Source organism: Ochotona princeps, chromosome 21 (assembly GCF_030435755.1).
Source record: "Ochotona princeps isolate mOchPri1 chromosome 21, mOchPri1.hap1, whole genome shotgun sequence".
In the NCBI taxonomy this organism is placed as follows: Eukaryota; Metazoa; Chordata; class Mammalia; order Lagomorpha; family Ochotonidae; genus Ochotona; species Ochotona princeps.
In genome coordinates, this window is record NC_080852.1 from 7,688,725 (window position 1) to 7,714,445 (window position 25,721).

The 25,721-nt window shown below is 47.4% G+C and overlaps 1 protein-coding gene across 2 annotated transcripts in view; it reads left to right on the forward strand.

Annotated features, from left to right (window-relative positions):
* The first annotated feature begins 825 nt into the window (after positions 1-825).
* Positions 826-25,721, forward strand: part of SHQ1 (SHQ1, H/ACA ribonucleoprotein assembly factor) — a 95,452-nt gene continuing 70,556 nt past the window's right edge. Inside the window, exons 1-5 of one of the 2 annotated variants that reach the window (XM_058678585.1) lie at positions 826-1,099; positions 7,452-7,516; positions 13,643-13,765; positions 14,472-14,638; positions 21,103-21,215. In XM_058678585.1, the coding sequence (XP_058534568.1) occupies positions 957-1,099; positions 7,452-7,516; positions 13,643-13,765; positions 14,472-14,638; positions 21,103-21,215 (611 nt within the window). In that variant the 5' untranslated portion in view covers positions 826-956. The remainder of the gene's footprint in view (positions 1,100-7,451; positions 7,517-13,642; positions 13,766-14,471; positions 14,639-21,102; positions 21,216-25,721) is intronic. The other variant, XM_058678586.1, reaches the window with a different exon arrangement.

Below are 25,721 nucleotides of genomic sequence, written 5' to 3' on the forward strand. Positions count from 1 at the left end.
ATCCAGAAATGGGAATTCAGTTCACTCTAGAATCCATAGGGTTATGCCTCAAAAACACACAACGGAAAAGAACATTGCAGAATTACTTTCAGGGTGGGATAAAGCAGCCACGTGAAGCGGCAGGGGCAACAGAAAAAGACCGGCAAGCATCGACGGGAAGGTTCCCGCTGCAGAAGCATTAAAGAAAAGCAAAGGTGCGTGCAGTCTGACGGAAGGGGATGCTTTTTTGTTTTTTTAAAGGAGAATATAACTTGAGGGATTCACTGCTACTTAAAAATGCAAAAGTAAAGGCAATGTCACACCCCAAATCAAAAATAAATTCAAGCATCCTCCACTAAACCAACAGCGCTCCACGACGCGGGTGCGACGCTCAGTATTTTGTGTAACTCACGTTTCTTATGAGCCATCCGCGGCTCCCCGCACCTGTTTTCCGTAACGCCAACACGTACTAAAGTGCTCAGGACTTGCGCAGCTCGAGCTGTTGAAAGCTCTTTTAATCAGGGATTGGTTAATTCCCCCACATTAATAATTCAAAAAAATCTTAATGCTGGTGACCTACAGGAAAAAGGTCCCTGGGCAGGTGTAAAGACTTTTTTCTAGAGAAGTTAATTTGGAACAATTGAACCCAAGTCTTCTCTCTAGGGACTTTTCAAGGGATGTGTTAATTTCGAGTTGGCGGCAACTCACGGTCAGTATTGAGCTGAGGTGGATTCTTGGGTTTCTGCTCCTCAGAGGAGGCTCCGGCGCCCTTCGCTCTCCTCAGAATTTTCGAAAGCGCCGCTGCTTTACGGAGTGCGTCCCGTCTCCATGGAGATGGACGCGGGGCGGGACTTGCCGCCGCACGCACGCGCGCTTCCGCCTCCTGCCGGAAGCGCTGGCGCCCCGACGGGACCCCAGGCGTGCGGGACTTGGCGGAGTTTGGCTGGCGGCGTGGCGGCCACCGTGGGCTCGGGGACATGCTCACGCCGGCGTTCGAGCTCAGCCAGGACCCGGACTTCCTGACCGTCGCCATCCGCGTGCCGTACGCGCGAGTCTCCGAGTTCGACGTGTACTTCGAGGGGTCGGATTTCAAGTTCTACGCCAAGCCGTACTTTCTCAGGTCTGAGTTCCGGGGTCACCGCGGGGATGGGGCGTCGTGGGGTGCGCGCTCCGGGGCCCCCGTCCTTGAGCCATCCGCAGACCCCCTGCGAGCCTGGGGCTTGGGGCCGGGGCTCCTGTCTGCGCCGTGGCTCCTGCCGGACTTGCTGCGCTGCCTCCCTCGGCTCGGCGTTGGCTCTCCCCGGGCCCGGGGTCCTTGCATTCTCCCCGGCCCGGCATCCCTCCCCTGGCCCCTCCGCACTCCCTGCCGCCCGTGGCCATCTCGCCAGGTGTGGTAGCAGTGTTTTCCTCCCATCCTTTTGGAAAGGCCCCTCGGCTTGGGGCACCCGCGATTTTGCTTCCTCCAGCCGCAGCCAGTGTGGGTCCCGCAAGCAGCGTCGCTGTGTGTTTGACCTGGAGTGGCGATCCTTGCAGGTGGATGTTACTGTCCGTCCCGTTCTGTGCAGGACGCTGCCAGATTGTTCTAGAACATGGCGAGGCCTTGGCCTCCCCTTTTCAGCTGGCCGGAGTCCACTGTGTCGTCCGCTTGGACCTTCTTTGCCCAAATTATTCTGTAATACAAACCTTCCTTTGCAGCCAGACTAGTTCTTTGTGTGCAAACCAGTACTGCTCATATTTCCCTAGATCTGGACTTCATCTGCCCCACTGGTTACTTGAACCTGTACAGAGCCCAGAAGTCTGTCAATGGAGTTCTCCCCTGTACACACCTATCTATGATAAAGTTCAATGTATAAATTAGGCGCAGTAAGAGATTAAGAACACACAACTAATACTAAAACACAGCATTGTACTTTCTGGTTTCTTTATTCAGTTTGTTGGGCTTTCGTGTTGGGATGATAGTGCTGAAATACAAGTTCTTCCCTCCTAGAAGAAGAACTTTTTACATCCTACAAGTTGACCTAAAAAGAGGTCCATGTTTATATAAAGTGGCCAGAGGAAGTGTCCTCAAGGGTGGCACGTCATGAGGAACAAGATGACAGTGGTGGTGGGCACTGCTGACTGGAGTTTCACTGCAGGTTTGAGTACGTCTCGTGGGTGCTCGCATGACTGACCACAGCCCGCCCTCGTCGGTGTTGCTTGCTGACACACTGCTGTGTTCTGGGTGTCTGTGTCCCTCCGGAGTTCAAAGGCAGAAGCCTTAACTCCCCATGTCCCTGTGTTGCACTGTAGATGAAGTGATTGAGTGGATACATGAAGGCCAGTGGCTTAGGGGTCCCAGTGATGAATGCCCTTAAAGGCGAGGAGACCAGGGCGCCCCTCTCCTCCAGGTCAGGGTTCAGCAAGGGTATCAGGCAGAGAGCCCTCCCCAGACATGAACCCGCTGGCACCTTGACCTTTGACTTTCCAGGTTCCAGTGTTTGTGTTGGAGTGGTCCAGCTTGCAGAGTTTTTGTCGTCGTCGTCCACACCGACACTCGTGTGACAAGAGATCAGAGACTTAGGGGGGCACCTGTAGCCCTCGGTGTCCTATACACATGTAAAAATATGAAATGCAATAGAACTGGGAAATAAGCCATGAAGCCCTAGTCCAGGAAACCCAGCAAGTGAAAATGTTAAAGTGAAGCCCCTCGAAATCTGTCAGTTGGTGAGAGAATGAGTCAGAAGAGGCGGATGCCTGCGAAAGCTTTCTCCCCCACCCAGACCTGTCCATCCCGTGGGGAGTTGGAGCTTGGGAGACGGCACGCAGCATCCATGCCAACACATCTGTGGCTTCACACAGGCTCCCAGATCTGTAGAGTTGGACCTGTGTTAATGAGCTTAAGGAGTTGTGTGGGAAGTGTGAGACAAAGTATGTGGCAAAGTGCTTACTGCGGTGCTTGTGTGTGAGAAATGGTAGGGGTGGTGGTGCCCCTCGTCAGGGGGAGATGTGTTCCAAGGTCTCCAGCACATGCCTCTGATAACAGAACCGGGTCTGCTCTGTTCTTCCCATACATCAGATCTGTGATCAAGCCCGGTTTGTGAATTAGGTGCAGTAGATTAGCATTGATAACTACAGGTAGAAGACTTGTGGCAGTGTACTATGAGAAAAGCTAGGCGAGTCCCAGCTCAAGGCAACTGCCTTGGTTGCCTTGTACCTGTTCAAGTGTTACACCACTGGGAGAAAAGCTGCTAATAGCTGGCGGGCATTCTGGGCCTGGTTAATGCCGACTCTGTGCTAACTGTGCCAGTGTGCCAGCAGAGTTGCCTGTTCTTTTTTTTTTTTTTAAAGATCAGGGCCCAGAGAAGGGGGCAAAGCATCCCCATGCCCCCGTGGATGCACCCAGCCAGGGCCACCCCACCACCATGACTGCCTCCATATGGGCATGTGGGGAGGGCACATAATGCTAGGACGCTGGGGGTGACTGGGAACAGGTCGGAATGGGGACACTGAGGACTTGTTTGACATACATAAAATGATTTCTGGAGGTTTCCACAAACCGGACCACTCACCTGCAGATAATTGAGGGAGCTGAGATGGGTGGTTCGGAAGAAGGAATCCAGAAAACCTTTGGGATCAAGCCAGAGCACCTGCCTGTGCACGTGAGAGCCAGGGCTGGAGGTGGACCTGGCCTAGCTAGGTCGCAGTACTTGCTGGTACATGTGAGAGCCATGTTTGGAGGTGGGTCTGGTAAGGGTTCTTTAGGGTCACTCTGACTAGTTCTCAGTGCCTGCCAGTGGCTGCTGGGGCTGGGTGCTGGCCATGCCAGGCTTGGCCACAGCACCACAGGTACACACAGCAGCTGGAACTGAGAGCAGGCTTGGTAGAGGATCTTTGGGGACACCTTTGCTAAGCCACAGCACACACAAAAGCCAGGGTTGGGGCAGGCAGGGCTGGGCTAAGCAGCACACCCTCCAGCACCTACGAAAGCCAGGGCTGGATCTAGCTAGGCTTCAGTACTTGCCTGCGAACATGATAGCCAGATCTGCAGGTGGGCTATGAAGGGGTCCTCACGGGTCTTCCCAGCTAGACCTCAGCACCTGCGCATATATAACAAGAGCTGGATCAGAACACAGCACTTGCTAGTTTGTGCGAGGGCTAGGTCTGGGGATGGGTCAGCTAGCTTATAAAGCTGCCAACTCATTAGGGAACTGGTCTGGGTCTGGGATGTACTGGGTTGCAGCACCTGCTGGCAGGAGTGAGCAGGGCTGGGGCTGGGCCAGGCTAGGCTGCAACACTGGTCAGCATACTTGAGAGCTGGTTCTGGAGGTGAGCCTGGAAGGCGTCTCCAGGGGCTTCCCATCTGAAGGCCGTAGTACCTACCAGTACAAGTAAGGGTCAGGTTTGGGGGCGGGCCGGGTCTGAGAGTGGACCAGGCGGGGCTGGGCTACATCACCCCATGGTGCACAAACAAGCCAACTCTGGAGACCAACAGCTCAGTAGTGGGGGGCCTTAGAAGTCGGCACAATGGGTCTACTCCACCAACTTGTAGGAACACCATATGGACATCTGATCTGGCGTTGAGCACCTGCTGTGGGATTGGTTTGTCTCCATTGCTGACTCTGTAAGGAAACACAACCTGCTGGGAAGCACACGAAAGGACCCTGAGTGCCGCACTGAAGACGGAAAGAAGAGCAGCTTGGACAACACCACAGGCCAAGTTCTCCGCCAAGCATCTAAGGCTGTGGATACGCTGAAACAGCCAGCCAGCCAGAAAGCATGGGAAGTGATAGCCTACGCCTGGCACCTGAAACGAACACCATCTCAGAAGAATTAGGACTCAAGCGATGCCCTCAGGACTTTCTTCCCCCATCAGAGGACCGTTTCTGTCTGCTGACGCTGACTGGATCTGGCAGCAAGGAATGGCACAGCATGTTCCCCCTCCCCGAGGTCACGGGAGGGAGCCGGGTGTTTTCCCTCACCCACCTTCCTGCTCCTTCTCATCCCATCTAGAGACCTGCGTGGGTCTGCAATCCCCTCACCTATGTAACAGACTTTCAAAAATAAATTATAAAAAAAAGGTGAATGTGGTCTCTGTCTAGCTGTACTGCTGTGTAGTTTTAGCCTGCAGTAGGCTGGAGCAACTGAAACTATGGGAAAAGGCCCCACAGATAAAGGGGGCTACTGTGACTATTATTGAGGGCCCCTGCTGTGTCACTGTGTAACCAGTGAGGCTTGATGGTGTGAGACAGCTGCAGTCATTTCACTCATCTGTAAGGACTTTGTAGGGGTTTGGCAGGGTTCTGGCTTGAAGTCTCTAGTGCCACAGGGTCAGATGGTGATTGGGCCTGGGATATAAAGCGACTGGAGGCCAGTGGGCCATCTTTCTCGCTGTGGTCTTGGGGCATCCTGGTGTGATCTCTGTACACGGGTCTGGCTCCTGTTTCCTTGTTGGGAACTGAACTCCTAACACAGCCACTCAAGTTTTCAAGATCAAGTATTGCAGCCAGTAAGGCAGAATCTAGGTCAGCTTTTGGTCTAACTTAGCAAAGTCTGTAATGGTGTCTGCTTTATTGTGTTGATCCACACAGTCCTGGGAGCCTGTGGATTATAAGCCCACGGGACACAGAGGTTCTGGTAGACAGGAGTGGTGCCGGCCAACTGGGCAGGCTGTGACATTACCAGTTGTCACAGTACGACAAAGATGAATAGAACCTGGCTCCCCTTGGCTGAGGATTTGAGAGGTTGGCCTGTGAAGCAGATCTGTAACTCAACATAATTTCACTCCTGTGTTCCTGTAACAAGTTAAGAAGAAGGAACGACTTCTCTCAACTGATAGAAGCAGTTACTTTTCCCTTTTTATCGCGTGATTTGTGAAGTTAAAGTGACTGGAGACACTTGCCCAGCTGGAGCATGTGGAGCTGGGCCTCGGTAGAGATGCTGGTGGTAGGTAGTGTTTGGAACTGTGGAACACTGTTTTATCTGTGCGTGGATTCCTTCTCCTGGGTTGTGTAGCTGCTTAGACTAGGGACTGAGAAAACATTAATTGAAGGAAACTAGGAATGAAGCCTTGGGCCTTTGGGGGGCTGCCCAGTGGTGCTGGTTTTCATTTTGTAATTACAGGAAGCGCGGTGAAGCAGGAGGGGAGGCAGACATTTTGTGTTAGGAATGGTGAGGGGTGAGCCTGGCGTGTTCAGCTGACACGTTTGCTTCGTTGACATCAGACAGATATAGATTTTTCGAGTGGAAAAGTGACAATCCAGCTGGCGTATTGAGTCAACAGTCTAATTATTTACCTGCAAACACCAGCATCCCATAGAGGCAGCAGTTTGAGTCCTGGCAGCTCCATTTCCCATCCAGCTCCCTGCCTGTGGCCTGGGAAACAGTAGAGGACGGCCCAAGGCCTTGGGAGCCTGCACCTGCATGGGAGACCCAGAAGAAGCTTCTGGCTCCTTGCTTCAGAATGATTCAATTCTGCCCATTGTGGACACTTGGGAGTGAACCAGTGGATGGAAGTTCATTCTGTGTCTCCTTTTCTCTGTAAATCTGCTTACTCAATAGAAAAAAATACTTTTTTTTTTTGAAAAAGAAAAAAAAGTTACAATCAGAGTTGTGTGTTAGGTAAATTCTTTTTGATGAGAGATTGCTTGAACTAGGGTAAACACAGAAGCAGGAAATCAGGGTATTTCCTTTTGATGAGAAAGGGAAATCCTCATATAGAAATTATTAGACTTGGAAAAAAACTTGTTTTATGCTTTTTTTTTTTAATGGTAATTTGCCTGACGTGAGCAATTAGTTAAATTATTTCTTTTATTTCCCATTCTTTGGCTTTTTCCTTGCAGGAGGAGTCACTTAGTAGTAGTTCTTCTTCTTATTCCTATTCTTATTGTAAATGCAGACTTACAGAGGAGAGAGCCAGAGAGAAAGATCTTCAATCTGCTTGTTCACTCCCCAAATAGCTGCTTTGGTCAGAGCTGAGCCAATTTGAAGCCAGGAGGCAGGAAACTCTTCCGGGTCTCCCATGTAGGCAGGGTCCTGAGGTTCTGGGCCATCCCTCACTGCTTTCCCAGGCCATAAGTAGGGAATTAAACGGGAAGTGGAGCAACCAGGACACGAACTGATGCCCACATGAGATCTCAGCACTGGCTCCAGCAGTATCCTTTTATTGAGCCCTTACTGTATGAGGCACCATGTGTATAAGAAAACTTTTCATTACTCATTGAAAAGGGGGAAGTGTTGTAACAACTGTGTTAACCAATTTATTGTAGTTTTCTTTTTCAGTATCTTTACTTGGTGACAGAGGTTTTCAAATAGTAAGATAAGTCATCTCCAGTTTGTACTTAAGTCAGGAGGGAATCAAGTTTTAGTTTGTAAACTGTGAAAGAAATGCTGATGAGTTCAACAGTTGGCGAATTCTGATGGATAAACCTGAACTGTGATCGATGGTTTAAATTTCATTGTGGAAGGATTTCATGAGACCTGTGTTCAATCTTCAGGTTGACCCTTCCGGGAAGAATTGTAGAGAATGGAAGTGAGCAGGGCTCCTACGACGCAGATAAAGGTATTGCCTTTGCACCTTCATTTTCTCTTTGGATTCTTCATGTTAGAGTGTCAGCACAGTCAGCGGTCCTGCAGGTGTGGTCTGCTCCTGCTTTTCGTGTCTTGTTTTTGTCATTAGTCAATTTTTTGGACAGTTAGTTTCCTCAGTTATTTAAAGTATTTAAAAACTATTCTTCGAAGTGATTCTGTGGTTCTGTTTTCTTTTTTAAAAGATTTATTTTTCTTGGAAAGGTAGATTTACAGAGAGAAGGAAAGACAAAGAAAAAGATCGTCCATCTACTGGTCACTCCCCACTTGGCTGCAGTGGCTGGAGTTGAACCCATCCAAAGCCAAGAGCCAGGAGCCAGGAGCCTTGTCTGGGTCTCTCATGTGGGTGCAGGGTCCCAAGGCTTTGAGCCGACCTCTACTGCTTTCCCAGGCCACAAGCAGGGAGCTGGATGGGAAGTGGAGTGACTGGAATGCAAACAGGTGCCCATGCTGGTGCTGCAAAGCATAGGATTAGCCAGTTGAGCCATTGTGCCAAGCCCCTGGTTCTGCTTAGTAAAAAAACTTCCCACAGGTCTAATGTGTGTTTTTGAAAGTGGTAATTGGACTACTTGGAGTTGTTGATTATAGAAATGTGGAGGATACAGCTTTGGGTACAGCCTTTATTGTACAATTTTCAAACTTGATTTTTAAAAATTAATAAATTCATGTTATTTTTTTATTATGTTTACATAGTTGAGAGGGATGCATGCCCATGTGGACTCCCAATTAGGGTGGGGAGGGTCGAGGAATGTGGGAAGGTGGATGAGACAACTGCCTCCAATCTCCTTTTTTTTCAAACTCCCAAACTCCCACCCCCCATCAGATTTTTCCCATTTTGTTACAATGGTGTAGTCTTTCATAAAGAATCGTAATTCTGTAAGTCTCTTATTTAAGTGTACCCCGACATTGTTGGCACAGACAATTTCAGGACAGTCCAGCATCCCATTGTCTGCACATGTCCAACAGCTTCATTGGGAATCCATCTTTTGTCTGGATGCAGGGATGCATGTTCCATTATACCCTCAATCCAATCTCCTTTTTTCTTCTGGTATCTGGGTAAAGTGGAAAGAGAAGGGAAGAAGGCCACTCCCAGCAATCCAGCTGCATCTGTACTCATAAATGGGGGAAGGAAGGCCACATGATGTCATCCCAGGGTTCCCAATGTGGCGCATGTTCTGAGGGTACTGCTTAAGTGGTCTCAGTAGTTCTGAGATGCTGTTGATTTCGTTGCTCCAAGGAAATCCTTGCAAGGTCCATTAGCTGACATAGTCTACCTTAGAGTCTCAATTCACGCTGATACTGGGAGAGCTGTCCAATTTATTTTGTCCTCCATGGTACTGGATGTCCTCTGCAGGCCTCAGTGAACTGGTTGTCATGTCCCCCACAAGCATCCTGGGTATGCCATTCACCACACAGGCCTCAGCAACCGTGGAGACCCAGATATGAAAAATGTACTCTGTGGTCAGACCACAGGTCCTGTAATTTTCACTGTGGATGGAGTTCTGAGTCCAGGGGTCAATTATGTGTGTGTGTTGTGGGGTTCCCAAAGAAACCTCACCAGTGGTGACCCCAGACGTGACTACTGTGTGTGCTAGTCAGTGTGGAGTCTGGCTGTCTGTCACCCACATCAGCCTATACACACACACTGGTGATTGCAGTCAACTGATCAGTTCTGTTTCCATCCCCATTTCATACGCAAACCAGTGGATGCTACAGCCCAGCCTAACCCTGCCAGTCACACACTCGGCCCTCACATACAGCAGTGGGAGCTGCAGCCTAGTCAGAGTGAGCCCCAGTAACTCCCACCATGCCTGTTCCTAGCCCTGATTCCTGTCATGCTGGTATGTGCAACAGACTGATTCAGTATGTCCCATATCCCATTTAGGTCTTATACACATCAACGAGTATTGGAGCCTAGCTCAGCCCAGCTGACCCCACAGTCTAGCCCACACTCATGCCGGCAGGTGTCTAGCCAGGCTCGCCTCCAGCCCTGCTTCTCAAGCTCATCGGTGGGAGTTGCAGCCCATGAGAGAGGTGCCCAGTTCCCTACTGGGCTGACTCCCAGCCCTGGATCATGCACTTTCCAGGTGATTCTGCAGCCTAGCTCAATGGGATTTGCACCTGTTCCCAGCACTTGCTAGCTGATACTGTAGCAAAGCCCAACCAGCCTGAACTTACTCTGGCTCGTGCATGCACCATTGGATACAGTCAGTTAGCCCAGCCTGGCTCTCCACCTAACCTAAGCTCACAGAAGGTCAACGGGTGTTATAGCCCTGCCCATCCTGGTCCGCCCCTGGTCCCAGCTCTCATGCTCACCAGCAGGAGCAGTGGCGGGGCTCCCCTGCTCTACTCACATCCATCCCTGGTCTTATGTGTCCTGGTGAGAGTTGCGGCCTACGCCTCACCTATCTCACCTTGGCATCCACCAACAGGTGCTGCAGCCTAGTTGGACCCAGCCTGTCCCCAGATCCAGCTCATGCTGGTGAGTGTTTAAGCCTAGCCTTGCCAAGCCAGCCCCCAGATGTGGCCCATGTGTGAACTGGCTGGGTTTGTGGCCTAACCCAGCCTGTCCTGCACCCGTCCTGGTTCTCACGTCTGCCAGTGGGTGCTATGAACTGGCCTAGCCCAGCATGCCCCCAGACCTGACCCATACATATGTTGGCAGGTATTGTAACCTGGCTTTTTCTGGGCTGTTTCCAGCATTGGTTCTTTTAATTTTTTAAAAAAGATTTATTTACTATTTATTTTTATTGAAAATCAGATATACAGAGAGACAGAGAAGATCTTCTGTCTGTTGATTCACTTCCCAAGTGGCTGCATTGGCCGGAGCTGAGCCGATGCAAAGCCAGGAGCCAGGAGCTTCTTTGGGGTCTCCCACATGGATGCAGGATCCCAAGGCTTTGGGCCATCCGCGACTGCTTTCCCAGATCACAGGCAGGGAGCTGTATAGGAAACAGGGCCACTGGAACATGAACTGATGCCCACGTGGCATCCTGGCATGTGCATGGTGAGGATTTTAGCCACTAAGCTACTGCACTGGGCCCCCAGCCTTGGTTCTTGTGCTCACCTGCAGGAACTGTGTCCTGACAGAGACAGATCTCATGCACACTGGTGGGTGCTTGGGCCAGCCTGACTTAGTCTACCTCCTGTCCTGGCAGGAACAGTGGCCTTGCCTGATTGGCCCATACCCATTTTGGCTCTTACCATTGGATGCTATAGCCCAGGCCTGTCTGGTCCACCCCAGACCTAGCTCTTACATGGTTTGAGGAGTGCGGAGACCTAGCCCATCCTGTCCTATACCTACCCTGGTTCTTGTGAGCACCAGCAGGAGCTGGAGTCTAGCCCTTTCTGGCACACCCCACACCTCAGACCCCTGCTAAGGGATGCTACAGTGATGTTCAGCCCAGATGGCTGCCTTTTCAACGTTGGTGCTCTCCACTGGGAACTGCAGTCCAGCAGGAGCATCCCCTTAGTTCCCAAACCAGGCCAGCTTTCAGCCACAGATCTTGTGTGAGCCAGTGGTTTCTCTGACTCAGCCTGGCATGGCTATACGCTGTGTTGTCCTTTGCCATCGGGTGCTGCAGCCTGGTCTGACCTGGCCCTGCCTGCCCTCTAGCCCTGCCCAGCCTGCTCCAATCCTAGGCTTTTATGCAAACTGGTAGGTGTGATAACCTAGCCTAGCTAGCATGGCCTGCACCCCATCCTGGCTCCTGTTATGGTTTGGCCTGTCCTGCCCAGGCCACCCCCTCCAGAGCCAACCCATACGCCTGCGGCAAGGGAAGCAACCCTGCCTGGCCTAACCAACACCCAGGCCTGACTGACATGCTCAACAGCAGTATCAGTGGCCCAGCAGGGGAGTTCCCCAAGTTCTCCACCAGGTCTACTTCTAGACCCAGATCTCATGTGTGCTGCTGAGCTAGGCCCTTACCTGGCACCTCCCCTCCTCCTTCTCCCCTGCCAGTGTTGGCCTTTATGTGTGTGCTGGTGAATGTTGTGGCCTGGCCTAATTCTTGGGTGTGCCTGTGGGTTCTACAGCCTGGACCAGCCTAGCCTGTTCCCAAAGGCAGCACGCATGAGTGTTGTTGAGGTCCGTGGTCATGCGTAGCTCAGCCCGTCACCACCCCAGCCCTCGAGCAAGCCAGCTGGTATGGCTGTCCCACAGGGATGAGTCCATGATCCCTCCACAGAATCTTCTCCCAGACTCACTTCTCTCGTGAATTGGTTCGTGTCATGGCCCAGCCTGACATGGTCTACCCCCTGCCCTGACACTCACTGATAGGTACTGTGGTTGAGCCTCAGCTGTTGCTTTTGTGTGCTGCAGTAGGCAGTGGTGGATACCAATGAGTCCAGCTCAGGTCTCCCACAAAGGCAAGTATATTGATCTGGCCCCAAAAGGTCCTCCGGTTTCCCTCCTGTAAACTACCCAGTCTTAGCCCACTCATGACCTGCAAGTGCAGTAGCCAGGTTGGTGGAAATCCCCAGAAGTCACTCCTCACCTGTCACGTTCTTCCTTGGCAGTCCTCCCTCCCACACATCTCCAGACCTGCTGCCCTGAGAAATCACAGCACCTTGTGTCCGGTCCTCTGGCTGTCTGCTGTACCAGCCGGGGGCCCTGCCTGCCTACCCAGGACTCATGCACGTTTGTGTGTGGGTCCCCAGACCCTGTCTGGTGGTATGCTAGTATCTGCCCCCCCAACACATATCTTTAAAAAATAATAATAATAATAGAATAGATATCTGTACTGGCACACTGGTATAGTTAACATAAATTTGGCATTAACCAGGCCCAGGGTGTGTGCCAGCTATTAGCTGATTTTCTCCCAGAAGTGTAACACTTACCTGGGTGCATTGCAACCTAGGCTGTTGCCTACAGCTGAGGGAATTTTTTTTTAAATTTACTTATTTTTATTAGAGAGGCAGATCCAAAGAGAGAAGGAGAGACAGATAGAAAGATCTTGTATCTGCTGGTTCACTCCCCAAGTAGCTGCAATGGCTGGTGCAGAGCTGATCTGAAGCCAGGAGCCTCCTCTGGGTCTCCCATGTTGGGCCATCCTCTACTGCTTTCCCAGCCTGCAAGCAGGGAGCTGAAAGGATCATGGAGCATCCAGGACGTGAACTGGTGCCCACACGGGATTTTGGTGCATACAAGGCAAGGATTCATACACTAGGCTATTGCGCCAGGCCCCAAACTTGAATTTTAATACCTGGCGGTGGGAGAAGCTGTCTGGGTGACAGGTGAAAACTGTTTTCCTGTTCTTCTGATGATCGGTGACCCTTTCAACTCAGCCTGCTGTGAAGCCATCTCTATTTTTATGGATGCCATCGGATCTGTTTGTCACTGGATCTGGAGTAAGACTGCCTTATATATTCTCTGGCAGTTTATTCCCTAAGTGTTTACTGATCACAGTGAATGAGGGTAAAGGTAGTTGGGATGAAAAAATTAAAGCAGCCGAGATCTAACACATAGTGTAGTGTAATCAAGTTAAATATAATGAAATTGCCTTTCTTGGTAGTAAATCTGCTTTTAATTGCAGGCAGGTTGCATGCTGAAGCAACGTTATTAAATTTTAAAAGTACACAGTACTTCAGGAAGATGTTTGGGTTGAGTTGTGTTGGATATGTTACAATGCAGTTGAGCCACTGAGAAAAGCAACACGGTTTAAAACTTAAAGAGAAGTAGATAAATCCCTAGGGGAGGCTAGATACATAGTTGATCAATTCAGTGAAGGAAAGAAAAGAAGTAGGAGATAGAATTTCAATCTGTCTAGACAGATTTTTAGGAATAATTCTAAACTTCTGAGATCATTGGTGTTTAGAACTTTTGACTTGGATTTTTAATATCGGTAGGTTCGAGTCATACCGTGTGAAGAGTTGAGCATTCTGTATCCCAAATGGATCTGCCGGAAGTCACAGTTGCTGAAGGACCATGGTGGAGCCCTTGTCCAGCTTGATATATAGTCGCTAAGTCTATGATCAGGGCATAATTTTGGGGTTCTAGGAAATGAAATTTTGTTTTGCCAAACACATGCATTTCTTAGATATATTTGTGAGGTCTTTGAATGTTTAATTTGTCTAAGCACAAAATAAATTTCTCTTTTAGGAATTTTTACCATTCGATTGCCCAAAGAAACACCTGGCCAGCATTTTGAGGGGCTGAATATGTTAACTGCTCTCCTGGCACCCAGAAAATCCAGGACGGCAAAACCACTTGTGGAAGAAATCGGTATGTTTACTCCAGTGGGAGGAGACAAAGATAAACAGAAATATTTAGGATGTTTTGTTCTGTAGGGAGAACAGGTTATAGTAAGTAGGGAATTAGAGCAAATGCATCGTGACTAGATAGCTAGATGCCCTAATAGCTCATCTGGTGCTCTAATTAAAATACGCAAGAAACCCTAGTGAACCAGTAGGTCCGTCACATGTTGGATCCAAATGAAACAGCATGCTTTCTTTAGTTAAATATTAGCCTCATGAGTTGAGATGATAGGAGTTCAGTTCTGTGAGTTATGTAAAGTGCACAGCCCCGAGATGAAGAAATGGAAGATCCGCTGACGCCCTGGAGTCCTGCTGTGTCTCCCGGCGGCTCTGCCCCCTCCTCTTGCAGGAGACTTTTGCTCTTCTTCCTCCCTGCTTTGAATGCCATGTGTAATCCACATAGTACGGATCTTTTTTTGAGGGGGGGGTGTCTGGTTTCTTTTCATGGGATTAGCTCTGTTTGTTTTTATTGCTATATGGTATGTATATGCCACATTTATTTATACTTCCTGTGGATGGGCCTTTGTTCTCTTGAATAGTGGAGTTGTGAATATTCTTGTTCGTGTTTTGTAGAACACCTGTACAGGCACCTTTTTTCCAGCACTTTTTCTTCTCCTGATTGTACCTAGAAAATCCAATACTTTTATAAAACCATTAGTACTTAACACATTTAGGTACTTCAGAAGTCTCTGAGGAAGTAGAAGAGGATGATGCTGATGATGAAGGGTTCGATTGGGAAATTGAACAGACTCCCTATGAAGAAATATCAGAAAATCCTTTGAATCCACAGTGCCACTATGGATTTGGAAACTTAAGAGCTGGAGTGGTTCACCGGTTGCAGGTGTGTTGTCTTTCTGAAAGGTCTTAGTCTATGGGATTTTCCAGTTGGATGTGTAATTTTCCCTTCTGTTTGCCCTTGGGATTTTTTTTTTTTTTAATGAAGACTGCAGTTACCTATTTGTATATGCATATATGTGTAGATCACATACTTAGGGCATGATTTCTAATGTTCCTGGCGAGAATGAGATTGTGGTTTTGGTCAAAATGTTGTTATAGGCACTGTTGTGTATTGTTGATGAAGGTTGAATGTAATCTTGCTTTAAAACCCAGTTAATTGTCATTGAGCTAAAAAAGCACATCTGGGGTGAGTATTTGCCGTGGTTATTTGTGGTGAGGATGTTACTTGGGGTGCCTGTATCCCATGTCAGAGTTCCTGGGGCTGAGTCCCTATGCTCCTTCAGAGTCCAGCTTTCTGTTAATGTAGACCCTGAGAGGCCGGCAGAGGAAGGCTTTTTGTCTGCTCCCCTCTCTGCCTTCCAAACACAGTGAAAACACGCACACACACACACGCACACATAAATGTTGCATGAACTGCTGACCTGAACCCTTAATTTTTAATTTGCTTTAGTGAAAGAAACAGGGATGATTCAGTCTCTTACTTGATCCCTGATTAAGCAGAGGATGGTTAAACCTAGAGAAAATATGATTTATTGTAGGAAGACGTATATTTAAAAAATATTTCTTGGAAAGACAAAGTGACACAGAAGGAGGGGTAGACAGGGATCTTCCACCCACTGCGTCATTCCCCAAATCCCTGCAGTAGATGGGGTTGGGCCAGGCTGAGCAGGGGACCAGAAATTGCGACTTGGTCTCTGTGAATGGTAGAAACGCAGGCCCTTGGACCGTCATCTGATGCCTCCCAGGTGCATTAGCAGGAAGCTGGATCAGAAATGGAGGCAGAACTCAATGCCAGGTACTCTGATATGGGGTGCAGGTGTCTCAAAATGGGGGTTTAACTTGCTGCACCCTAACATGCTAATCCTAAGTCAGACATTTGAATCTACCTCGGAAAGGTAAAGGCCCTAGGTTCTGATCCCACTCCTGCTGTTTAAGTTTGGGCTGCTTGGCAAGTTATTTGTTTTATCTCTTCTTTCTAAAGTAGGAATAAACTTGCTCACCTACTTATGCAGGGATATTTTGAAAAATTAAGGAGATATAAAATGTGAAAATTCTATGAGAAGGATGGAATACTATAAAGAACACTTTGAGAAAAAGTAGAGTGCTAAAAATAAAAATTTTAAAGGGAGTAAGATTCCTTAAAGGGAGCAGGTTTTAGATTTATATTGGAGCCGATGTGGGTGATGAGATCTTTCTCTAAAAGCTTAGGTGTTTTTTGGCTTAGGTGTCTGTGGGCCTGCTCCCACTCCATGCTGACCCTGAGCAGTTAGAATTGAGTTGGTTTTGTTCACAGTAGGCATTTCACCGCATAGACTTTAGTAATTTGGCCAAGAGCTACTGTGTGGCCAGACTGTTTGGGGGTTGTCAGTGGATAACTATCAGTTAGTGTTGGTAAATGCCACACAGGCTAAGTACAGGTTGCACGTTCAGATTGAAAGTGCTTGCTGCTACCACAGATTTTGGTTTGTTTAATTGCTGCTGTTTAGAAAATATCCTCCTGAGGGATTTTTCTCCCTTTCTTGTACTCCAGCTTCTTCCCCTTTGGGAGGTAGAGAGGCATGTGCGCATGCCTATAAACACACACGCACACACACACACACAGTGCAGGGGAAGTAGGGACACAGCACCCACTGGTTCAGTCCCCAATGCATGCAGTGGTTGAGCTGGGTGGGCTGGTCTAGATCAAAGCCTGGAGCCAAAAACTCGGTCCAAGTCTCCCTTGTGAGTGGCGGGAGCCAATTACTCCAGCTATCACCTGTGGCCTTCCAGAATCTGCAAAGTGGAAGCCTGAATCAGAAATTGAACCCAGGCACTTTGATATGGGATCCAAGTGTCTTAAGTGGTGATCCAACTACTAGTTCAAATGCCAAGCCTGTGCCTCTTCAGGGATTTCGATAGGTTGTCGAAAGAAGTGGAACTGCCATAGTCAAGGCCAAGGTACTTTTAGCTCAGTAATTCATGTATCTGTTGGAAAAGTCCACTAAATAATTTTGAGGGTGGCTGACATTGTGACATAGCGGGTTAAGCATGCCTTATTTGCAGTGCCAGTCTACTTCTAATCCAGCTCCCTACTAATACGCCTGAGATGGCACCAGAGTCTGGCCTAATGCTTGGACCCCTGCTGCCATGTGGGAGGTCCAGGCGATATTACAGACTCCTGGCTTGGCTTGTGGCTGTTTGAAAAGTGAACCAGCAGATGGGCCATCGTTCTGTGTCTTCCTTTCTGTGTCACTCTGCTTTTCAAAGTAAATCATAATAATACTTTAACAAAGTAATTTAGGTTGATTTAAAGCAGAAATTTTATTAGGGAATGAAAATCATGTTGGGTTTGTTAGCTCACATATCAGATATCTTGGTAGCCACTCCGCAGTTGAACGTAAAGGAACTGCTGAGTTTCATGTTTATCATCCTCAAGCATTTAGCTGGATTCCTGACAGTTGGCCTGCATTTTCCCTTCTAGTAGGCTTAGCACGTAAATTCAACCCACTAGTAGTACAGGGTTCTAAACTCCGTGTGGGCACTGGTTCTAATCCTGGCAGCCCCGCTTCCATCCAGCTCCCCGATTGTAGCCTGGGGAAGTAGTGGAGGATGGCCCAAAGCCCTTAGGACCCTGTACCATGTGGGAGACCCAGAGAAAACTCCTGGCTCCTGGGTTTGGATTGGCTCAATTGGCTCAGCTCTAGCTGTTGTGGACACTTGAGTGAATCCCCAGATGGAAGATCTTCCTCTCTGTATCTCCTCTCTGTATATGTGACTTTCAAATAAATAAATAAATAATTTTTTAAAAAAATAGACTATAAAGAATAAAACAGGAAACCTTTTATCACCCCAACACCCAGGCATCTCCTCTGCATTGAATAATTTAAGCTTTTACAGGCTGTGCAAAGTCTTTTAAATCGGGTTTGAAGTGTTTTCACAGGAACACGTTCTTCATCATTGCTCCCCTACCCCTCCTATGTCCTCTACCTGCCTTGCTCCTTTCTGACATTCCTTCCAGCCACCAGGGTGCCTTTGGAGGCTCGATGTCAGTGCTGCCCAGCAGCTGCCAGCAGCAGCAGCTCAGGAGTCTCTGGACGCCCACCCAGCCAGCTCCTGGGCGGCCACTGCCAGCAGTGGGAGGATGCCAGGCTTGCTGGCTCTTGCCTTCCTCTTGGTTGCCCTGGATACCCAAGGCCATGGAGTCCAGGCCCCTTGAAACTCCCCACTCCCCACCAGATGTGCACAGAGTTCTTCATTTGCTCTTGGCATTGCCTCCAACTTTTCTGGGTCAAAGCCTTGTGGAACTCCTCCAAGGCCCTTTCTTGGCAGAGTCTCTGTTTAAAACAGCACTTGTAGCTCTTGCCACGGCAGTTCATCACAGAGGAATCCTTGTCTCCCTGGTGTGGTGTAACATTTCTCATTCTCCTTTCTTCCCTTCTGTTGGTTGGTAAGTGTCTTAGGCTTATAAACTCCAAACAATCCTGGCTTTTAAGTGTGTTTCAGTTTCTTTGTGGTACACTTTGAACAGTGACACTGTGTGTGTGTGTGTGTGTGTGTGTGTGTGTGTGTGTATAACCAATCAAGGAGGTAGGCACTGTGGCACAGGGAGTTAGGTCATTGGAGTGCTGGTTTGAGTCCCTGCTGCTCTGCTTCTGATCCAGTTCCCTGTGTAGGTCCCTAGGAGGGCAGTGGGAGATGACTTCAAGTACTTGGGCCCTGTCACCCATGTGGGAAACCTCAGTGAAGTTCTTGCCTTCAGCCTGGCCCAGCCCGAGTATTATGACCATTTAGGGAGGAAGGCAGTAGATAGAAGCTATCTCTTTTTCTCTCTCTCTGTGTGCCACTGTACCTTTCAGATAAACAAATATATAATTTTTTTTTAAACAAGCCTGGGCAGGGCTTGCCCTGCTGGAGCAGTCACCTTCTGCTGTGTGCATGTCGTATGGCTGTGTATGTAGGCCCTGAGTCTGGAGGCTGGGAGAAGATGAGTGAGCCAGGCACAGGGGGCTGCTCTATTCTGGTGAATTCTCACTCCTGTGAGAGCAAGGGCTTTGTGTGTACGTGACCCAAGCTCCACTCCATCGAGAACCTTCAGGCACCAACTACTGAATCAGTGAATGCTGAATGTCAGGCACAAGGCTGAGGACACAGTGGCAGAAAAGACAGGTGAGACCTGTGTCTTCATGGAACATTCTCATGGAAGCAGTTGTGCAAACAGCAAGACGGGGATATCAACAGCTGGTAGCAGTAAAAGGAAGCGGGATGTGATGCAAAGACTGGAACAGGGGGGCACTGTTTTGCCTGGGACGCCCAGAGATGGCCATCCCCCTTTAAGAGGTACTAATTGTTTTGGGGGCAGCAAGAGCGAGAAAGGGAGAAACCCCATTGGCTGGTTCACTTCCCATGCGCTCACAGTGGCTGGGACTGGAAGCAGAGACAAAACCGGGAGTTGAAAATGTGGTTGAGGTCTCCTGCTCAGCCAGTCGAGCCATCAGCACTGCTTCCCGGGGTCTGCATCAGCTGCAGTCAGGTGCCTTCTCTGAGGACCACACCTAGCCACTGCAGTCTGAGATGCTGTATGGAGACCAGCACCTTAGCCGCTAGGTCCTATACCTGTCCCAGGCAGACTGCCTGAGAAGGTGGCATAGGCCAGGTTCTGAGTGACGAGAAGGCTGCTGTGAAGGCAGAGGCTCATTGCTGGGACTGGGTGCATGGGTTATAGAAATGGAAGGTTGGGGAGTGGATGGCTGGGGTAGTTGAACACGCTGGGAGTGTGAGGGCTGGCAATGGCTCTTGGAATATTCGGTTAGCTAAACTTCTACAGACACTTTACAGTGCCACTTTGCCAGTCCTGTGACTAGCGGAGCTACCTGCAGGCAGGTGAGGAAGTGGAGGAAGAGAGGAAAAAAACCCAGTTTGCACTGCTTAGGAAAGAGGATTCAGTGGATTCAGTTCCAGAGCCCTGCAGGTCTTTGCCATGGAGACATTGCTGCAGGTGCTAGGACGCTCTGGTGTCGTGAGCACTGCCTAGACCAACTGGAAGGCGGCCTTGAGACTCCAACGTCTCTTTATAAGGCTGTGTCTGCATTCTAACTCTCCAAGACACAAATTACAAGGGAATTCTTACGGTGGATGTTTTTGTATTGGAGACAATCAGTAGTTTGGTCTTTGGCCAGAATGCTTGGACCTGGAATTATTAGGATGTTTTGAATATTCCACTGACTTCCAAAAAGGTCTCTGGACTTTTTATGTTAGAATGTAGTTAGAGTAAATATTGTTGGTATTACCTCAACTAACTGGATTGTGGTTGGTTGGTGGAGGTTGGGGTTTAAGGGAAGAAAAAAAAGCTCCATTTTAGGGATGTTTTGCATTGTCTAAACTTTCTTTGCTTCCCAGCTCTAACCAACAGAATAAAGACAATTTGGTGTCCTGGGAAGTTTTCCTATTGTTCATCTGTTTTGTAGGATTTGGCTTAGGAAACTGTGTTATCTCTCTCTCTATATATAGAAATTGCTGTTGGGGCAGGTGTGGTGGTGCATAGTGGTAGGCCACCACTGGAGGAGCTAGCATCCCATATCAGAGTGCCAGTCTGAGTCTGGCTGCTCTGCTTCTGGTCCAGCTCTCTGCTAGTGCACCTGCGAAGCAACACAATGGTAACTTCAGTGCTTGAGTTCCCTCCTGCTCTGTGGGAGAGTTGGATGGAGGTCTACGCCTGCTTCAGTCGCGCCCAGCCTGGCCCTGTCCTAGCTATTGCATCCATGTGGGGGATGAACCAGTGGATGGAAGCTCTGTTTCTCTGTCATTCTTCCTTTCAGTGAGTTTATATGTATATATGTATATATAATTTTAGAAGATGATTACAGTGAAATTGATTTTTACTTAGGATTAGGTTTTAAATTTTCTGTTAAGTCATCTTCATTAGAATTGCTCCTAAAAATTCTTAAATCTGCTCAGAAAGTAGAATGTACAGTTTTGTATGTATGATCTTCTTCATAGTAATTCTTTGAGACCAGTTGATCTAGTCTATTTGGGTCAAAGGAAAAAATGGATGGAAAATGTTCGAGTGTGCAAGAATGGCTTCATTCCATCTTGTTTTTTGAGTTTACTTCTGTAGCCTTTACGTATGTTAATCAGTTTGTTTGCTGTAAGGATTAAATGAGATAATTTCTGTGAAAGATCCCAGCAGGGCCTGGCCTGTGGAAGGTGTTCAACAGCTGTGTGCTGGAATGAAATCTGAATGTTGTAGTTGCTGTGAGTCTTTTCATCAGCTAAATTCTTCGCCTGCTTTGGTAGTTTGTGTAAAACGTGATTTTGAAATGCTAAAAATAGGAGATAGCAATTATTTCTCTCTTCTCTGGGTGTTCTTAGGATGAATTGAGTGATGTGATTGATATTAAGGATCCAGATTTTACTCCTGCAGCTGAACGAAGACAGAAGCGCCTGGCTGCTGAGCTGGCCAAGTTTGATCCTGATCATTATCTGTGAGTACTGAGCTTTTGAGGATTCAGGAAGTCACTTGACATTTATTTTAAAAGCTTGAGTGTCTTTTTTTTTTTTTTTTTTAGCAATGGTAGCCATGTATGTTTTGGATCCTATAACCTCGTGCTGGCCCAAAAGCTTAATTAACATTTGAACTTAACAGCCAATTTTATACCTTTGTAGTCTTTGTTTCGAGTTTCTTTTCTAGGCAGGCTTAAAACAGCACACTGCATGCGTGAGACTACTCGTACGTCTTTGAAGTGAACTCCGTGTTGTAACTACAGGTGTGCCTGGATTTCTTTATGAATCGGAATCTGCATGTGCTTGCATGTTCACGGTGCAGAGCAGTAATCCAAGATGTTCCTAACACTTGGTTCACTTGCGCTGTAATCAGCCATCTGTTTCAGACGGACAACAAAATTATTCTTTGTTATCTGAATTTAAAGTTTTGCAGCATTTTTAGCCATGTTACTTCTCCCTAAGATTAAATTCACATCAGGACCATATCTATTTAGCTGATAATAATTGCCTGAGGAAAGACTGGCCAGCATAGCAGTCCTTCCCCCAAGGCGTGTCACCTGGCGTCTGGATGTTTAAAATGTGTTTTTATTTTTAAAAAAGGATTTATTGGGTCCGACATGGTGGCCTAGCGGCTAAAGTCCTTGCCTTGCACGCCAGGATCCCATATGGGCGTTGGTTCTAATTCCGGTGGCCCCACTTCCCATCTGGGTCCCTGCTTGTGACCTGGGAAAAAAGTTGGGATGGTATAAAGCCATGGGACCCTGCACCCGTGTAGGAGACCCCAAGGAGGCTCTGGATTCCTAGCTTCAGATCGGCTCAGCTGCGGCCGTTGCAGCCGCTTGGGAAGTGAATCAATGCCTTTCCAATAAAAAAAAAAAAAAGAATCTACATGAAAGGATATATGTATTTTAATGGTGGAGTTACAGAGAATGAGGGAGCAGCTACTGAGAGAGATGGATTTTTTATCCACTGGTTCACTCTCCGAATAGCTGCAATAGCCAGGACTAGGCCGAGTCCAAGCCAGGAGCCTGGAACTCCATCCAGCTCTCACGTGTGAGTGGCAGGGGACCAACACTCGAGCCATCTTCTGTTGCTTTTTTAGGGAGCTGGAATTCAAGCTAGCACTGTGATATGCCAGCGTCACAGGTGGTCGCTTATCTGACTGTGCCCTGAGTCTGTCTTACTATTATTGTTATTTTTTTTTGTGGCCCCTGGATTCCTGACTCTCCAGATGTGTAGAGAATGCGTATCCTGTGTTAATGTAGACTCCAGTTATGACTCTTCCCAAGCCCTGTGCCATCACTTTGTAAAGTGTTAATGCAATTATAATAATCATGTCCCTTTATGCTTGTATATTGCCATTAGCTTATCAGGCACATGCATATGAGTTTTTAAAATGCAGCTTTCACAGCATGTGAGGAAAGGTTAAGGGACTTGCCCAAGGTCCCTTGGCCACCATTACAGAGTGGCTTGGCCAGGTCTTGGAGAGAGACTGCTCTTGTGATTTTGTATTTTCCTCTTTATGTTCACAATTCCAGTTTAGCTGCCCTTGCTCTTGTGATTAACATTCTGTCTCCTGTGACACAGTAGGGTACTAATTGGAATGGCAGAAATATGTCTTGTGATGTGCAAATGGGATGAGTGATGTGTCATGATAAATGGCTGAACGGTTCAGCATCCTGAGGGAAACCTAGAGATTGGGCTCCATTTACATGGCCATTTCTGATTGCCTTTGTCTCCACTAGTGGCATTAAAGGGCCACGAAAGAGCCATTTGCAGAAAGCCATTTCAAGTCATGCTAAAATATGTCAAGTGGAAATTTCACCATCAGCAGATTTCTGGGGCTGGCATGAAAACAGGATGAGCTTTGCAAGAATGAAATTTCAAGTGAGAGGGAGCTAATTAGTGGAACTGCCTATCTCTTTTCTCTCAAAATGAAAAATAAAAGAAACTGTGGCCCAGAAGAATTAGGAAAATGAAATTTATGGTTGATAGTGGGACATTATAAGGAGTCTTTATTTCTCCATCTTCAGTATTTCTTTTTCAGGCTCTCATAATTTGTAAAAGTATGCATGAAATGTGCTTTTGGTATCTTAAGGAATAGTTCTTATAGGAGTGACTTAAGCTTTAATGTTGGGAATCAAGTGGTGTAGATTCTTTGTGACTTTTTTAACGACAGTAAGACTGGCTAGTTGTAATTTTGTTTTACGCATTGTATGAGCTGACTGACGCACTCAAATGTGTATTGATATTAGGTGAAGTGCATATACAGGTATTATAGATTTTCGGTTAAAAATTCTTGTTAGCCTATTACTGTATTTTGTTTTTATTAGTGATGAATACAGTGGAGAAAATAATCATTTTAAAATTCTTCATTATCCATTATACAGATCACAATTTTTAACATATTTTGCACCAGTGTGATAATATACGTACGTCATTCATGGCACATATTACGTTAATGTAAGACGTTGCCTCCTTTCAAGTTGTTTGACTTGCCCCTAGAAGTCATGAAGTGCCCTTGTGTTTTGTTGTGGGCTTGAGAAAAATTAATTTTTATTTAATTCTAAGTAACCAATTGAGTGTTAAAAAAAAAGAACTTGAATAGCTTAAAGGCATATATAAATGGATTATTATGATAACTTAAATCCTTTGTTGTGAAATCTGCTTGTCAGTTTGGTGTGATCTGTGTTATTTTGTTTGGTATGTTTTGTAGCACAGCACTGAGTATATAATAGATGCTGAGTATATAATAGATGCTATAATAGATGCTATAATAAACACTGATTTTTGTGTTTTTAAAAGATTGATTTATCTAGGGCTAGCATTGTGGTGTAGTGGGTAAAGCCACCATTGGGGATGCTGATATCCCATAGAGTGTTAGTTCGTGTCTTGGCTACTCCAGTTCCCTGCTAATGTCCTGGGAGAAGCAGAGGATGGGCCCTGCCACCTGCATGGGAAACCCAGATGAAGCTCCTGCCTCCTGGCTTCAGCCTCGCCCAGCTTTGCCCACCTGTAATTTCTTGCCATGAATAATTCCTTTTGGATATCAATTTTGTACTGAAATATGTTCATGATCTTGAAGCATTCCTTAATTCTTCTTTTGCATATTTCTGATGGCTGGAGTGTTGGTTCTTTTCCTTCACAAATTGCTTTTAAAGTATCAGTGTATGTTTTACCTCAACCAGTTCACAGACTTTTACCTATTTCTTTATTCAGGGGGAAGCATTAGAAGAATTTGGGTTAAACATCTGTGAAGTAAGAGAAGAGATGACATGTAGCATTTACAGTGCCATTTAAATTGTAGTAAAATTATTCCAAATATAAGGAAGGTAGTATTCTGATCAAACTTTGGATTTATTAAGCAGATACAATGAGCAGTAATTAAAACGTGTTTGTTTTATGGTTGATGGAGTTGAAAAAGTCCAGAATGGAGGAAGAGATGCCTATTAGGCAGTTGCGTGCGTGTTGTGGTAAGCCAGACTCAGAGGAGAGCCAGGACGAGGGGGAATGAAGGAAGCAGTGTAGGGATGAATGACACAGCTTCAGGGTTGGCAGTGTGTGGCACAGGAGAGCAATCCAAGGTGAATTGTAGCTTTCTAACCTGCATGGCTAGGATGGGAAGTAAGCCGCATGACCAAATTAGAAAACGCAGGCATTTGACAGCTAAAATGTGAGTTTGACGCTGTACGTGTTGAAATACAGGCATCAGTACGATCCGGTCGCTGGCTGAGCCTTTCATCTGCTTGTCACGATGGAAGTAGTGGCTCCCTCCTCCACCAGAGTGCCAGCTGCAGGAGTTACAGACCTTCTCACGCTGACCAAGTACTCAGCTGATGTGTTTCTGTGTCCTAGAGGGCACCTTACACTCCACCTGTCCAAACACAAGTGCTTTTCCCCTCGCTCTCATATCCTGGTTTCCATGAAGGACACTGTTCCCTAACTTGCTGAGATTGCAACGCTGGGCAGCACATGGGCTCCTCCAGTCTGTCCCCTGTCGGTTCTCAGCTTTTCCAAGTAGGTGATCCCATTCTACTTCGCTGCAAGTGCATGACCAGTATCCTGTTCTGGGTCATCAGTACTTCTATTACTTGAGGTTTGTCCTTTTAAGTCATTCCAAGACACGCTGGTATCCTTCCTCTATGAGATGTTCAGGCATTCGTAGGGATAAGTCTCCTGACTTCTGAACGTGGCTTGTTGGGTTCTGTCCCTACACTGTAATGTTGCAGCTTCTCCTCATTGTTCTTTCTTTCTCTTTAACTGTGTGTGCTTCTTTTCTTCGCCTTTGCCAACTAGGTCATTCCACGGCGTCCCTAATCTGCTTAGTTGTTAATTACCATTCAGCAGTTGGCTTAGAATGCTATTTCCTACAGGGTCCTTCACCGAGCTCCCAGTTTTATTTTGCCACAAACTGTTGCACTGTTGTGTCCTAGCAGTATGCTGTATCATAATTGTGTTGCTCTCCTGTGGGACTGCAAGTTCTACAC